Raw genomic sequence first — 16,218 nt, 5'->3', positions numbered from 1 at the left:
CACCGTGGGATGAGCTAATGGGAAGGGGTTTATCAACAACAAGAAGCAGAAATGCTAAGCTAAGCATTTAGCATTTGCTGGCGCCAGCTTTCTACCAAAGGGTTAAAGTAGCCCTCCTTTCCCTCCCTGACAGAGCTCTTTAGCATCAGGCACGGCAGGCTAGTCTTTGTGTTCTTAAGTGGAATACCTGCACTAGCCTTAGGCCTCCCTCCCTGTCTCTGCCCCCCTTTTTGCATCTCTTTAAATTATATGTGTTTTTAAATTAGATTATGAAGTATTAGCTCGTCTGGTTCTGGGCCCTGCAAGGAGGGAGGACTTAGTCATTTCAGAAATGGATTCTATTAAGACAGGTGGTGGGGAGGCGGCTATGTTCAGAGTACTCCCTGTAATGAGGGCAAGGCGTAGCCTGGGAGAGTACACACCTTTGTCATCTGTAATCTCCTGATTAGAAATTCCGGCCAATCATGTTTTCTGCTAATAAAATTGCATGAGTTGAGGGACTTAAGTGAATTACATGAAACAGGGTTGATCTACATTTTGTGTGTAAAGGTGGGGAGGGAGGTGATTGAGGAGGGATGAGGTTAGTGGGCAGCAGAGAGTGTGTGCTATGGAAAAAGCACTGGAAAAACTCTGTTCCTTATTGCAGATAGGTTGTTACTTTTTATCCCTAACTATAAGAGGCATATGCTTCTCATGTACCAAAAATCCATGCCTTGTTTGTTTGCACTAAAGTGTTTTATGACATTGTTCTGAAATCAAACGGATGGTGCACACCAGCTACGCTAATGGCTCAGTAGTGAAAGAGTGATATCCACAGTATAGGACAACCTTGCATGAAAAATGTATTCACCCTCTTGGTTCTTTTCTCTCAACCATTTATCACATGATCTTGACTTTTCAGGTCCAGCAGTGTCCGTACTGCAACTACAGTAGTAAAGATGCCAACCGTATGCAGCTCCATGTGATGTCCCAGCATTCCATGCAGCCTGTAATCCGTTGCCCACTGTGTCAGGATGTTCTGAGCAACAAGATTCACCTGCAACTGCATCTCACCCACCTACACAGTGTGGCTCCCGACTGCGTTGAAAAACTAATTCTGACTGTAAGTGCAAGTGTCTGATAGAAATTAATGTGTGTGTTTGGGTGCACAAATATCCATGCATTTTAATTATTTTAAAGGAATATTTGTAATAGTATTTTTTTTTAGAAAAGAAAAGTTGAGCGGCAATGATGGGTTATTTTTCCATCTTACAGTATCACTATCTTCTCTAAATCTGCGTTACTTACTTACAGATAGTTTGTGCTACTTTAGGTACATTTTTTCAGGCACTATAGAAAATATTCCTTTTCTTTTCTCTTTTTTATTAGTCATTTGGAGAAGTGAATGTTGAAATGAAAAATGGAAGTCATTTTGTCAAGACTGTCCAGTCCTCCTGCTGGTCTCCTGTCTAGCTTAGGGCAAGGGCTGACACTGAGCAGTGCCATAAAACATTTCCCATGCATTTATCCCGCTCCCTCGAGATACCGTCATAAACTTGACAGTTGTCGTCCTCTGAGAGAAGCAAATTCCGCTCTTCAAAATGAGCTTGCTTTTATAGGCGAAAGGCGAGTTGAAACATACACTTCCTCAATATGTTTTAAACATTAGGGGTGGTGTCCTCCAACATCATGTTATAAATTTTAAAAAGATATGATAATTAAGAATTTTTATTGTCCTTGATAGGTTGTCGGACCTGACACAGTGACGCAAAATGATGTAATGCATCCCACACCTGGACAAGACAAAGCCCTATCTTTAATGGATTCCTCTTCCTCTCTTGCTGATGGGTCTGGAAAATCTCAAGGTAAGCACAATAATTGCATCATTTACAATTCTTCCAATTTCTCTATTGTCCAGCTAAAAGGTTACATGACAAACTTTGATGTAATTTCCATAGAAACACACTTACTTATTTGTATTCTGTTTTTGTATTCCTCACTGCAGATGTTGATTCTAAAGTTTACATGATCAGCAGTTGTTACTGATATTGAAACATGACCTTTACAATTAATTTTAAGTCAAAACAAATTAGTAAAATTTGATGTTTTGTTCCAAAAAAAAGTAAAAGCCCATGATATCATGATATTCCATAATTAGGTTAGTACTGAAGTTAGAAGTCAACTTATAGTTTCATATATTACCTAATGTGTTACCAGCAGCATTTTTTTTTTTAGTTATATAATAACAAACATTTGAAACCCTTCATTTTGTAATGAAGATTTTAGCTTAAACAATACATTTGTTGTGGACCTCCTTTTCAGTAAAAAAAAAAAAAAAAAAGCTCTTTTTATTTTTAGAAGCCATTTTTGCAGTGTATGTTTGAACCAATGGTAAACAGCACTCTCATAATTAGAAAGCCCCATCTATTAGATCATCTTAAAAACTCCTTTTACTCTACCAGTTTAAAGTGCTCCAGAATTGTGATGCTTTATACTAAAAGTACCTTCAGAGTGATTTTTATAAGCTACAGAAGTTAATTACCCTACTAGACTTGATAGCAGGCAGCATGGCTCAGGAGGTACAGTGTTTGACTAAATGTTCTTGGTTTGATCCCCGGCTCCTCTAAAGAGCATGTTGAATTGTCACTGACAAGACACTGAACCCCTAACTGCTCCTGATGGGGAGTTTGGCACCTTGTGTGGCAGCCTCTGCCAATAATGTATGAATGGGTGAATGTGAAGTATACACTGTAAAACACTTAAAGTCTTCAGTAGACTAGAAAAGTTCTATAAAAAATATAGTCCATTCCATTCCATCAAGCATGTGAATTATGTTCAAAATTACATTAAACACAAAGAGAATTTGATTTCAAGGACACAAATGTTTTTTCCTCTATACCTATACTTATACTTATGAATTATGCTGGCATAACAGAAAGATGTTTATTTATATTATCTTCTATCAGGAACCATATCCAAGGATGATCTCAACATTCAAGACAAGAATGAGATGGACCTCCAGGGTGAGGAGCTCAAGCCCCCTAAGGAGGCCTCAGAGGCCCCAGACTGGAAGAGGGCCAGTGGGCTTGGACATGATAGCAAGTCCCCTGATGCCCTACAGGACCATCTAAGTGAGCTCCAAAGGCTCCAGCAGCAACAACAGCAGCTCTCAGTCTCTGATCGGCATGTCTACAAATACCGCTGCAATCACTGCAGCCTGGCCTTCAAGACCATGCAGAAGCTTCAGATACATTCCCAGTATCATGCCATCAGAGCAGCCACTATGTGCAGCCTTTGCCAGCGCAGCTTCAGGACATTCCTGGCCCTTAGGAAACACTTGGAAAATGGACACCCTGAACTTAGTGAGGCGGAAGTGCAGCAACTGATAGGCAGTCTGCCACTGAATGGTGATATCACTGAGAGTGAGGTTAGGGCTTTGGAGGAAGCTCAAGCCTTCGAACATGACTTGGACAAAGATGATGAGCTGGACCAGGAGGAGAAGCCCAGCCCTACAGGAAGTGACAGTAGCTCTCTGCTGGATGACATGGGAGCAGAACCAAAACGAACCCTACCCTTCAGAAAAGGGCCCAATTTCACCATGGAGAAATTTTTGGATCCCTCCCGGCCTTACAAATGCACAGTATGCAAGGAGTCCTTCACACAAAAGAACATCCTACTAGTCCACTATAACTCAGTGTCCCACCTGCACAAGTTGAAGAAGGTCCTCCAAGAGGCCTCAAGCCCAGTTCCCCAAGAGACAGGCAACAGCATTGACAACAAACCATTCAAATGCAATATTTGCAACGTTGCCTACAGCCAAAGCTCAACACTTGAGATTCACATGAGGTCCGTGCTCCACCAGACCAAAGCCAGAACAGCAAAAACTGAAATGAGCAGCAGTAGCAGCATCACCGGGACCAGTGGTCCAGTGCCAGCAAAAAGCCCAGCCCCATGCACACAAGGAAACAGCAACAACTCAGACACTGCTAGAAGTGGAACACCCTCTGCTAACAAAGAAAACACTGTGGAAGCCAAAGAAGCTAATAGCAGCAACAACACTAAACAAAGCACGACTACTGACCATGTTTCAGCACAGACAAGCAGCCACCAGCCAGCACAGTCCCCAGCCCAGCTGCAGTTACAGCTTCAGCATGAGCTCCAACAGCAGGCTGCCTTCTTTCAGCCTCAGTTTCTCAACCCAGCTTTCTTCCCCCATTTTCCCATGACCCCAGAGGCATTGCTGCAATTCCAACAGCCCCAGTTCCTCTTTCCTTTCTACATCCCTGGAGCAGAGTTCAACCTTAGCCCAGAACTGGCCCTACACTCAGCAGCAGCTTTTGGGATGCCTGGTCTTACTGGCTCATTTCTGGAGGATCTGAAGCAGCAGATGCAACAGCAGCACCAACTGCAGCAGGCTCAGGCCCAGCAACAGGCTCAGCAGCAACAGCAACAGCAGCAACAGCAACAACAGCAGCAAGCCTCTCAGACACAGTCACAGCTTCAGCAACAGAAAAACCAGCAACTGCAGAGCCACAAACCCAAAATAGAGTCTAGCACTGTGTCTGTCTCAGAGATCCACATGTCCAGAGAGGCAGAGGACCACCTGGAGAAACAAGAAAACAGAACAAAGATGGAGAATGGTGGCGATGGATTAAGTGATGGAGGAAAAGACAACAAAGATCCTAAAAAGTCAAAGTTCCCAGAGCCACTGATCCCTCCTCCACGTATTGTGTCAGGAGCCAGGGGCAATGCAGCCAAAGCTCTACTAGAGAACTTTGGATTTGAGCTAGTCATCCAGTACAATGAAAACAGACAAAAAAACCAAAAGAAGAACAAAGATGGGATTGAACAAGTAGAGATGAACACTGATAAGCTTGAATGTGGGATGTGCGGAAAGCTCTTCTCCAATATGCTTATTCTCAAAAGCCACCAGGAGCATGTGCACAGCCAGTTCTTCCCTTATGTTGAGCTTGAAAAGTTTGCCCAGCAGTACAGAGAGGCCTATGACAAACTCTATCCTATAAATCCTGCCTCACCTGAGACACCCCCACCACCTCCACCGCCACCACCTCCACCTCCTCCACCTCCTGCCCCTGCCCCAGTCACAGCTCCTCAGCCTCCTTCTACATCCATGACAAAGCCTCAAACTCCAGCCCCTTCACCTGTTCCTGTTTCCCACCAAGCCCCCCACCAGCCTCCACACCAGGCACCACCACCTCAGCCACCGCCCCCTCCCCCACCCCCTTCAGGCCCTCCTGCACCTCCACAAGTGCAACTCCCTGTACCCCTGGATCTGCCCCTCTTCCCACCTCTAATGATGCAGTCTGTCCAGCATCCAGGCCTGCCCCCTCAGCTGGCCCTCCAGCTGCCCACAATGGACTCTTTGTCCACAGACCTCACACAACTCTGCCAACAGCAACTGGGGCTTGATCCAAATTTCCTTCGCCAGTCTCAGTTCAAGCGACCACGCACCCGTATCACTGATGACCAACTGAAGATCCTGCGGGCCCACTTCGACATCAACAACTCTCCAAATGAAGAACAAATTCAAGAGATGTCAGAGAAGTCTGGTCTACCCCAGAAAGTTATCAAGCACTGGTTCCGTAACACCCTCTTTAAAGAGAGGCAGCGAAGCAAAGACTCCCCCTACAATTTCAATATTCCTCCCATCACTACATTGGATGACATTCGAGTGGAGCCCCAGATTAACACATTGGAATACTACAGAAGTGATTCAGCCACGAACAAGAGGTCATCCAGGACCCGATTCACTGATTACCAGCTGAGGGTTCTTCAAGATTTCTTCGACACCAATGCCTACCCAAAGGATGATGAGATTGAGCAGCTCTCCACTGTGCTCAACCTCCCAACTCGGGTTATTGTGGTGTGGTTCCAAAATGCCCGACAGAAAGCTCGCAAGAGCTATGAGAACCAGGCAGACTCTAAAGACAATGAGAAAAAAGAGCTGACCAACGAGCGTTACATCAGAACCAGCAACATGCAGTACCAGTGTAAAAAGTGCAACATTGTGTTCCCACGTATCTTCGACCTTATCACTCACCAGAAGAAGCAGTGTTACAAGGATGAGGATGAGGAAGGGAATGAGGACAACTCTGAGGAGTATATAGAGTCTATAGAGCATGGTCCAATTAAGACTACCCAAGCAATCTCAGAGGTACCTAAACAACTGCAAGGAACTGCCAACAACTCTGGCTCAAGCTCCCCTCTGATGCCCTCTCCTCGTCCCAGCATGGGGAAAACGTCCCCTAAGCCCGAGATACCCCCTGATACAAAACCGAAGCAGCCTGAGACTGCCCCCTCACCAGTGATCAAGTCACTGCCAGACCCCAGACCATCTAAGGCTTCTACACCACAGCCACCACCTCAGAAAGCTCCCCAGCCCCAGATGTCAAGACCCCATTCTCAGCCACAATCAGCTGCAGTGCCCTCAAGCCCCCTTTCACTGGCTCTTTCCTCACTCACAAACAGCCTTCCCCACCAGATGCTTCAGTACCAGTGTGACCAGTGTAAGATTGCCTTCCCCACTGTGGAGTTGTGGCAGGAGCACCAGCACATGCATTTCCTGGCTGCCCAAAACCAGTTCCTTCACTCACAGTTCCTGGAAAGGCCCCTCGATATGCCCTATATGATATTTGACCCCAACAACCCCCTCATGGCTAGCCAGCTGCTATCTGGAGGCCTCTCTCAAATGCCCTCTCAGAGCAGCTCTGGTCTTGCCTCTGCCCCAGGCTCTGGGGCAATGAAGAGAAAACTAGATGACAAGGAGGAAAGTGCAAATGATAAAGATGGTGGAAACAGTGGTGAAGAGCAACACAGAGATAAACGCTTAAGAACCACCATCACACCAGAACAACTGGAGATCCTCTATGACAAATACCTACTTGACTCTAACCCAACACGAAAAATGCTGGACCATATTGCACGAGAGGTTGGCCTGAAAAAGCGAGTTGTACAAGTGTGGTTCCAGAACACGCGTGCAAGAGAAAGAAAGGGGCAGTTCAGAGCTATAGGACCATCCCAGTCCCACAAGAAATGTCCCTTTTGCAGAGCACTATTCAAGGCGAAATCAGCTCTCGATAGCCACATTCGGTCTAGACACTGGCATGAGGCTAAACAAGCAGGCTTCAGCTTGCCGCCAAGCCCAATGATGAATCAAGACAATGAAAGAGGTGAAAGCCCAAATAAATACAGTTTCTTTGAGTACCCTCAGCTGCCTACTAAGACTGAGCCGAATGAGTATGAGGTGCCTACTGCATCCTCAACTCCAGTCAAACCATCTGAGGCCCCGCTAAAAAACTTCTTGAGCCCTTCATCCTTAAAAGCAGAAAACTGTGATGAAACAGAGGGGCCTAATATGAATTCTGCAGAGGCCTCCTCTTATGATCTCAGCAAGATGGACTTCGATGAGACATCATCGATCAATACGGCCATAAGTGATGCTACAACTGGAGATGAGGGAAACAACAATGAGGTTGAGAGCCTCACCGCTAATGGAGGAGACAAGTTGAGTGAAAGCAAGAGTACTCCAGCACCAAATTCTGATGGGGGCGATGACAGGTTCCAGTTCAGCATGGTAAGCCCTGCCCTCAGTTTCTCTGGAAGGGACTGTGACTCCTACTTCAGCTCCAGAGATGATGAACTAGATGATAACAATGACAGGAGTGAATCATCAAGCCTCGCTGATCCTAGTTCCCCCAGTCCCTTTGGAGGGGGAAACCCCTTCAACAAGTCGGGGAAAGGCAGCAGTTCTGGGGATAGGCCAGGCCACAAACGTTTCAGGACCCAGATGAGTAACCTGCAACTCAAAGTTCTCAAAGCCTGTTTCAGTGACTACCGCACCCCAACAATGCAAGAGTGTGAGATGCTGGGCAATGAAATTGGACTCCCCAAACGTGTGGTCCAGGTGTGGTTCCAGAATGCCCGTGCTAAAGAAAAGAAATTCAAAATAAACATTGGAAAGCCATTTATGATTAGTCAAGGCTCACCGGAGGGACCTAGGCCTGAGTGTACTTTGTGTGGTGTAAAGTACACTGCCCGAATGTCCGTCCGAGACCACATCTTCTCCAAACAGCACATCACCAAAGTGCAAGAAACCCTGGGAAACCAGGTGGACAGAGAAAAGGACTACCTAGCACCAACCACTGTCCGTCAGTTGATGGCACAGCAAGAGCTCGACCGCATGAAGAAAGCTGGTGAAGGACTCAGCCTGACTGGCCAGCAGCAACAGACTGCAGTGGACAACAATAATGCACTTCATGGCCTCAGCCTGCCCTCAGGCTACCCAGGGATATCTGGCCTTCCGCCAGTCCTGCTTCCTGGGGTTAACGGGCCATCATCACTTCCTGTTTTTCCACCCAACACACCTGGTGAGTTAGTATGACGAACAGTGAAAAAAAATAGAGTAGTAGCTTTATGAACTGAGCTTTAAGATGCACACAACAAAGACTATTTTATTCTGCTCTACTACTGTTTATTCTATATCACAATGGTGTTTGTGAGAAAAGTCCTATTTTTTAAAAATAATTAAAGTAAAAAATGGTGGGATTGTTTGCTGACAGTTTAAGTGCATGCATAATCTCAATTCATCAAAGTTGGACTGCTAATTTATAATTCAGAGATTTTTTTCAAAAACATATGTATCTATATCATTGGTTTTGTTTGTGTTGTTTGTTCTCCCCCTAATTGTAGGTTTGGTATATTAATATTCTCATATTGGCATAATGAAATTATCATAAAGCGCATGTAACAGTTTTGATCCATAACAAAACCTAAACAACACAGATAAAGTCACCCAGTGACAAATGAAACATCTTCATCTTGTCATTTCCAAATTTCCATAGTGATTTGGAGTTGAATATTTAAATATTGAATATTTCCATATTTATATACCACTGTATTTCAGCTTTAGCGTCTCCCGGTGCTGGCATGCTTGGGTTCCCTACACCAGCCACCCCCTCTCCTGCCATGTCTCTCAGCACTACCCCAACCAAGACTCTTCTGCAGACTCCTCCTCCTCCTCCTCCTCCACCTCCTCCTCCTCCTCCTCCTGTTCCCTCCGTACCTTTGGCAGCAGTTAATCATACAGAGCAGCAAGGTAAAGATTCAGAGAGAGACAGCAGCAAGAAACCAGGGGACAAGCCAACTCAGATGAAGGTCAAAGAACGAGAAAATGAGAGCAGCTCACGCGCTGAGACCCCCAGCATGGCCAAGAAGAGGGAGAAACCATGTTCAGCTCCAGGGAAACCAGGAAGTGATACTCCACTGGATGCCACCCAGCTGCAGGCACTTCAGAATGCTCTCGCTGCCAGTGACCCCAGCTCCTTCTTGGGGGGCCAGTTCCTGCCCTATTTCCTTCCTGGGTTTCCCAACTGCTTCTCTCCCCAACTGCCGAGAGGGGTCCAAACAGGGGGCTACTTCCCACCTCTGTGTGGAATGGAGAACCTGTTTCCTTATGGTCCAGCAGCAGTCCCACAGGCTGCCATGGCCGCTGGTCTTTCCCCCTCTGCTCTCCTGCAGCAGTATCAGCAGTACCAGCAGTCCCTCCAGGATTCACTGCAGAAGCAACAACAGCAGCAGCAGAAACAGCTTGAGCAACAACAGAAACAACAACAGCAGCAGCAGAAACCAACCCCTGTGAAGACACCCCAGAGCGTGCAGAGCACCACCAACAACAACTCCTTCAAACCAAAAGAAGCTATCGAAGCTAAGGATGACACCAACAAAGGCTCTTCAACAGAAAGCACAAAAGAAGAACCGAAAACAGATACCAAAAGTACCATGGATTTTCCAGATGCTTTTATTGTACCGTCCGTTAAGCATGAGTTTATATGCAGGAAGTGCCAGATGATTTTTGCTGACGAAGATTCAGTGGTGCGTCACCAGAAGTCCTTCTGTTACTTCGGACATGCTTTTACTGACCCGCAAGAGACAGTGCTTCGAAAGGCAGTGAGCAAATACACTTGTGTCGCCTGCAATGTGGTTGTTAACGGGAATGAAGCACTTGGCCAACACCTTCAGTCGAGCTTGCACAAAGAGAAAACAATCAAACAAGCAATGAGAAATGCCAAAGAGCATACTAGATTATTACCTCACTCTGTCTGCTCCCCTACTCCTAACACCACATCTACCTCGCAGTCTGCAGCTTCTTCTAATAACACCTTTCCTCATCTCTCTCGCTTGTCCATGAAGTCCTGGCCAAATGTCCTGTTCCAGGCCACCACAGCCCGGAAAGCTGCTTCCTCCTCCTCCCCGTCTGCCTCTCCTCCTCCCCCCCTCTCCTCACCTTCAACGGTTACCTCAACTTCCTGCAGCACCTCAGGGGTTCCAACCTCACTACCCACCGAGAGTTGTTCAGATGAGTCTGACAATGAGCTAAGCCAGAAGCTGGATGACTTAGATAACGCGTTGGAAGTCAAGGCTAAGCCGGCCTCTGGCCTAGACGCGAGCTTCAGTAGTATCAGAATGGATATGTTCAGTGTGTAGGAGTGAAAAAAGGATCCCTTGCTTAAAGAAAAAATAAGACTTTTTAAACTGCAGTTCCAAAGTTTCTCTTAACCCAAAAAATTACAGTACCAAATGATTGACTCAGGATTGTTTTTCCCATATTGATATGCTGGCAAGATATTGATTGATTTTTGTTATGGACAGAACTGTTGCAGATGCTTGACTGAGCTTATATTGTATACAAAAACATGGAGTAGGAAAAAAATCCCACAGGCTCCCTTGGGGGGGCTTGTTTCAAGCCAAAAACTCTCACGATAGCAAATTGCACCTCAGCTGGATTGTTTTCCAAATGCTAGCATGTACTGTATGGGATGACGATCCAGAACCCTCAAAGAGAATCTCTCTTAGTTTAGATAGGTGTAATTCAGTAGCTTTAAATTCTCAGGTCAGAACATAACATTTCTCATTTGTTAAAGCAGCAACAAGCCTGGGTACACTTGGCTTATAACCAAAACATGTCAAGCTTTATCGGACGCATTTCCTTGATGTGTATAGAGTACCAAGAGACAATATTACTGTTACAATGGACGATGTGCATATCCTTTTAGTTTTGCCCTACAAAGACAGTATGGTTTTGCCACTGAGGGAATTTAGAATGGTGAAATAAATGTGTATGATGCCCCTGTGTTTGCCAGTTTGTATTACAACAAGCTGTATCTATTTCCCACCCCTTTTTTCTTGTAGAATATACTAATCTGTGCCAACTCTTACCTTCTCACTTTTACCTCTGCTCACACCCTTTTCTGAAGAGGTAATAACTCTAGTTTTGATAGACTCTTGAGGATTATGTGAATATAACATTTTTCATTTGTGAATTGCTGTACTGTTACGGTACCTGCTTGTGTCTGGACTATAGTGCACTTATTTTGTTTTTATTTGTCTTTTTATTATTATTTGAGTAGGCCATTTGTTAATTTAATAGAATTTTTCTGTTTATGTATGTATGTATGTATGTATGTGTTATGTTTTAATTATTATTTGTGTCTATTGCAGCAGCATATTGGTCCATATTTGTTACAGGATTGATGCCTAACAATCTAGAGACCTATTTAACAATTGGTGCATCCATGAAAGTAGTACTGTATACTTGAAACTGTTAAGGTACAAGTTGGTCACAATGTTAAAAAAAAAAAAAAAAAAAAGGTATGAATATTTGCTATAGGTTTGCAAATATGCTGCTTTAAAAGGGGGACAACAGCATTTGTTTTGTATATTGAAACATTTTCATGTGCTTGTAGGACTGATAACAGTGTTACACCTATACACTGCCATTTAGTGCATAGGTTGACGTCCTCCCATCAACTCTCTGGGCACTTCTGTTGATCTATCATTAAAAGTAAACATTTTAATTTTTCCACATTTAGTGATTTCAACATTGCAAAGTATTACCTTACAACGTTTTGCTGCTACTGTGTAATGTTATTTTGCTTGCCATAAATTCTCTCAACTTTCTACCAGACAAAATACTGATCCATGAATTGCTTTGCTTTGCTATTTTTATTTTATGTTATTTTATTTTGTTATTTTGCTGTGGAACTAAGAATGTGAAAGCTGTCAAAGGGTGTTCAATTTTTTACGAATCACTTTCTAGTTTGGTAATTGAAACCAATGTGATTCATTCCAAAGTAACAGAAGGCTATTTGTATGAAAGAAAAAGGCTTGTGAACAAAGAAAGCTAAGCTGTTGTACATATTCGTAGTTGGCTGTGCATGGTACAAATTTATTAATATGAAGAAATGCAAAAATGTATTGCTTTTGGTATTTCCTATTCTGAGATGAGCAAGTAGCATGTAATGCAACTGTTTGACAGGTTAAATCAAATCATGCTTAGTTATTGTTTCAAACGATGAAATCAAGTAACATTTCCTCTTATGTTTTATTATTGTACAGTTGTTTTCTTTTTTCTTTTCTGTTCAAAGTTTTAAAGCAAAATGTCAGTTTTTAATTCTCTGCGTGAGCTTTTTAAATGTCCTTATTTGGATTTTTAGTATTTTAACATTTACTTTTATCCTGAAGACACTTTTCGATTGTGTTTCATAAGAGACATCCTGGCCTCCCAAGGTGCAATTCTGCCATTGTACAAACATGAGCGACTGTCCTGATTCCAAAGGCTTTCACAACTCTGGCTTTTTGCCTTTCCCCACTCTGTGGCTCAGCATTGAAAGACTGAACTGTCAGCTAGCATCACGTGCTAAGATGCTAGCATCAGACAGGACGCTTCCCACACCAAGGACTGGTAAAAGCTAACAAACCAACAAAAAGGATGGTCCAACAATATAACTGTACATAGATATTGCAACTGCACAGCAGCCAAAAAGAAAAAAAAAAAGAACTTTTTAAAAAAAATGGATGGATTGTGTCATGTTTATGGGGACAGCCTTCAAAAGGTTGAAATTGGAATTGTTCTTCTGGATGTCAAAGGGATTTTCACGGCGCAATCATATCCTACACAATATGTACTCTTCAACATCTGGGTTACATAGGAAATGCACCCTGAGGTTTTAATAAGAAGAAGCCCCTATGGCTAAAACTTTAAATAAACTAAACCAAAAATGTTATTGATGTTTTATATATAGAGAGTAGTCGCATTAGTTTTTGTTACTGTACTGTTTGAGGTCTCAACTGTACCGTATCACGGTAATAACATGGTTTTGAAACCTTTTTTTTATTTTGTCACAGACCTGTTGTCATAGTTGAAATGACGTTTATTGTAGATGGTATTTGAACAACTTCTGGAAATAGTTCATCAAGTATGTTTGTTGCTCATTGTTGTGATACATTAAAAACTGTATCTGCAAACCAGTTTGCTTTCATCAAATATCCTTTATTTCCCTTCATTGTTGCACTTCATATTGAGCGTGGGTATGAGGTTTCATTATGTTGTCTCACATACAACCATCACTCTGTTTGCATTCAGTTCCTGATCAGCACCCATCAGTAAAATCACACATGATCATCAGGCATTTTTAATGCTATACTCAACACATAAAGTCTCAAGACTTCTCAGTGGCAGAGCATTCACCTATAGGCTCTTTCTGTTTGGTTAGACATTTAAATATCTTATCTTATTTAAATATCTTAACAACAATCACGGAAATTCAGACAATACATACGTATGTTTTACAGAGTGCGTGCTGTCAGTGACTACTCCTATTTGATCTCTATCACTAAAATTAACAATACACTGCACTAGATTTTTATTTGGAAGCTTCCACTTCTGACTTTGAATAAAAGGTTGACTTTTTCCATTTACCTTTAGATTCATCTGTGCAGCGTGTATCAAAATAAATACAAAAATAATTAAATGTATATTTGTTACCTGCATCCTTCCAGTGCTTACTAGGCATTAAGGGACTAAAAATCATATAATGGTTATTTCCCTTGTTTTTATGCTATTTGTGGTAATCTGACTTTAAGCAGATGCAGGGGATTATGTTTGGAAGTGTCTGCTAATCTGGATCTGATCAGGTGTTGTGTGTGTGTGTGTGTGTGTGTGTGTGTGTGTGTGTGTGTGTGTGTGTGTGTGTGTGTGTGTGTGTGTGTGTGTGTGTGTGTGTTGGGGTGGGGTGGGGGTGGGGTCCCCATTAGAGGGGAAGTGTCCACACACAAGAAATCAAAATTGAGGGACATTCAAAGGTAGAGCTACAACATAAAACAGTTGAAACTCATGGCAGAGGTAAGTATCAGGGGTCAGTACTATATTTGTGAGATTAGGTTGAATCCCACAACATTTCTCCTTCATTCTTTTTCACACATCTGTCCCTCCATTGTAGACTGTGATTACAGAAATGCATTCAGAGGAATTCTTTTCAGGAAAAGAGAAGATGAAAAGACAAAGTGGTGGGATGTAACATATGCAAATCTGTCAACTCACCTAGTGATGCAATTGAATAGTTAATAAGATAGATACAGCAATCAGAAATGAGAGAGCTTTTTCATTGTGATTGGTCAAACCAGTGTGCTGCAATCATAATTTTTTTTTTCACCAAAGAAATATAAATCTACATGCAACTCCTGCTTTGCATACACTAAGAGCAAAACCAGCCACACTTACCAGAAAATTATCTTTTGTAAGCACTGCCTTCAACTACATTACATTTCCACTGAAGGCAAAATGGTTTCCTGTGTGACACAGAGGGGTAACCTTTAGATCTGGGGTCACTCAGGGCTGTCAAATTAAAAATTGCACATCAGGAAACACCGCCACACAATACATCATACCCTGCCAGTGAGATGTGTCCGCCACCAGTGTCAGGGTCACGGAGAAAGCCGACATTCACAAGTCGTTAAACCCACCTAATGAAATTTCACAAGGGCGGCAAAAAGAAAGGGGAAGATGAGGATCTTTTCACTCTAGCAGAATTGGCTGCAGCCTTTATTGTTTTGCTCAACACACATGGAACTGGCGCGACATGTAAAAAGCCTCAAAAAAGGCTTTTTCCTCCCCCTTCTGACTTCACCCCTCACCCTTGACAAATGTGCTCGGCTCGCAGGGTGCAACTATTCTGCTGAATGGTCCTTTCCTGTTGTTCTCCCCTAAAGCGCAGGCGGTTGTTGAGGTAGGGTTCCCCCCCACCATATTACGGGATTGAATTGCGTTTGACCTTTGTGGAGAACAATGGCTGAAGGCATTTCATTTTTCTGGCCTTCTCAGCACCGAGAAGGACTCCCTTAATCTACGGTCTGCCTGCAATTCACCAGCTGGGCATCAGTGTGATCTGTGTGTTGTGTATTTGTGCACATGTGTTAGGGCGTACACATGTGAATGTTGTGGTTCTGACTCATCTGTAAACACAAGGCCTCACAAAAAGAGCCATTCCCATGTGACCTCATGTGGGAGGCCACCCAGCGACTGCACCGTGCAGTCTGAGGAAGAGTAGTTCAAAGTAGTTCAGACACAGCGCCGCTAAAGAGACAGCGGTGGAGGCCGCTCTTGCCCTGAAAACACCGTAAAAGGTTTACTGTAAATTCTAAATGGCATTTTCTGCAACCCATACATCACTCATGACCATTAGGTTCCACCCTCACTGCACAGTGCACCCTCCTAGCCACAGCTTTCCAGTTGAAACAGTACAGAGGCTGCAGTGGAGGCAGATCTGGCTTTGAATAGCCTGCAGCCAATGGATTTTCTCTGGATAATACAATGTTTGGGACAGAGAGGCAGGGATTAGTCCAGACGGATACATCCACCACCCCCCACATGCCCAATCTAATTAGACTGGAATCAGTTTAAGATGAAAGCAAGCCCCGGCATCACCGCACTAAATACTGGAATTAGTATTCCCCGCATGGGAATTTAATGACGGAGACTGAAAATCCAATCACATTCACTCCCAGTTTAGCCCCTCATGCATTGGACCCGGCCAATGACGAAACGAAAGAACAACAACAACAATGATTCGTCTGTCAATAGATATTGACCAACATCACATCTGAGGCCGCTTGCGTATTGGCGTTACTATGTTGTCATCATTTAACGAGGATAAACAGCTTATAATCAGATATTTAGACAGTCTGTTTCTGATGTAAACCATGGACACATTCTGGCTTTTGCGGGACCATAAAAGAATTGAATGAAAGTAGGGAGAGGAGGGAAGGTGTAGGTGGTATGCATTAACACACACACACACACACACACACACACACACACACACATATATATATATATATATATATATATATATATATATAGGTATTTATGTATGTATATATACT

General features: G+C 43.4%; 1 protein-coding gene across 1 annotated transcript in view; it reads left to right on the top strand.

Moving 5' to 3' along the window:
- zfhx4 (zinc finger homeobox 4) overlaps nucleotides 1-13,305 on the top strand; it is a 91,571-nt gene extending 78,266 nt beyond the window's left edge. The window contains exons 9-12 of the mRNA XM_030079481.1: nucleotides 902-1,102; nucleotides 1,724-1,844; nucleotides 2,946-8,366; nucleotides 8,903-13,305. Coding sequence (XP_029935341.1) covers nucleotides 902-1,102; nucleotides 1,724-1,844; nucleotides 2,946-8,366; nucleotides 8,903-10,482 — 7,323 coding nt within the window. The 3' untranslated portion in view covers nucleotides 10,483-13,305. The remainder of the gene's footprint in view (nucleotides 1-901; nucleotides 1,103-1,723; nucleotides 1,845-2,945; nucleotides 8,367-8,902) is intronic.
- The last annotated feature ends 2,913 nt before the right edge of the window (nucleotides 13,306-16,218 follow it).

This window comes from Myripristis murdjan, chromosome 20, assembly GCF_902150065.1.
Source record: "Myripristis murdjan chromosome 20, fMyrMur1.1, whole genome shotgun sequence".
In the NCBI taxonomy this organism is placed as follows: Eukaryota; Metazoa; Chordata; class Actinopteri; order Holocentriformes; family Holocentridae; genus Myripristis; species Myripristis murdjan.
The sequence above is the reverse complement of the archived record's forward strand: the minus strand, read 5'-3'. Positions and strand labels throughout refer to the sequence as shown.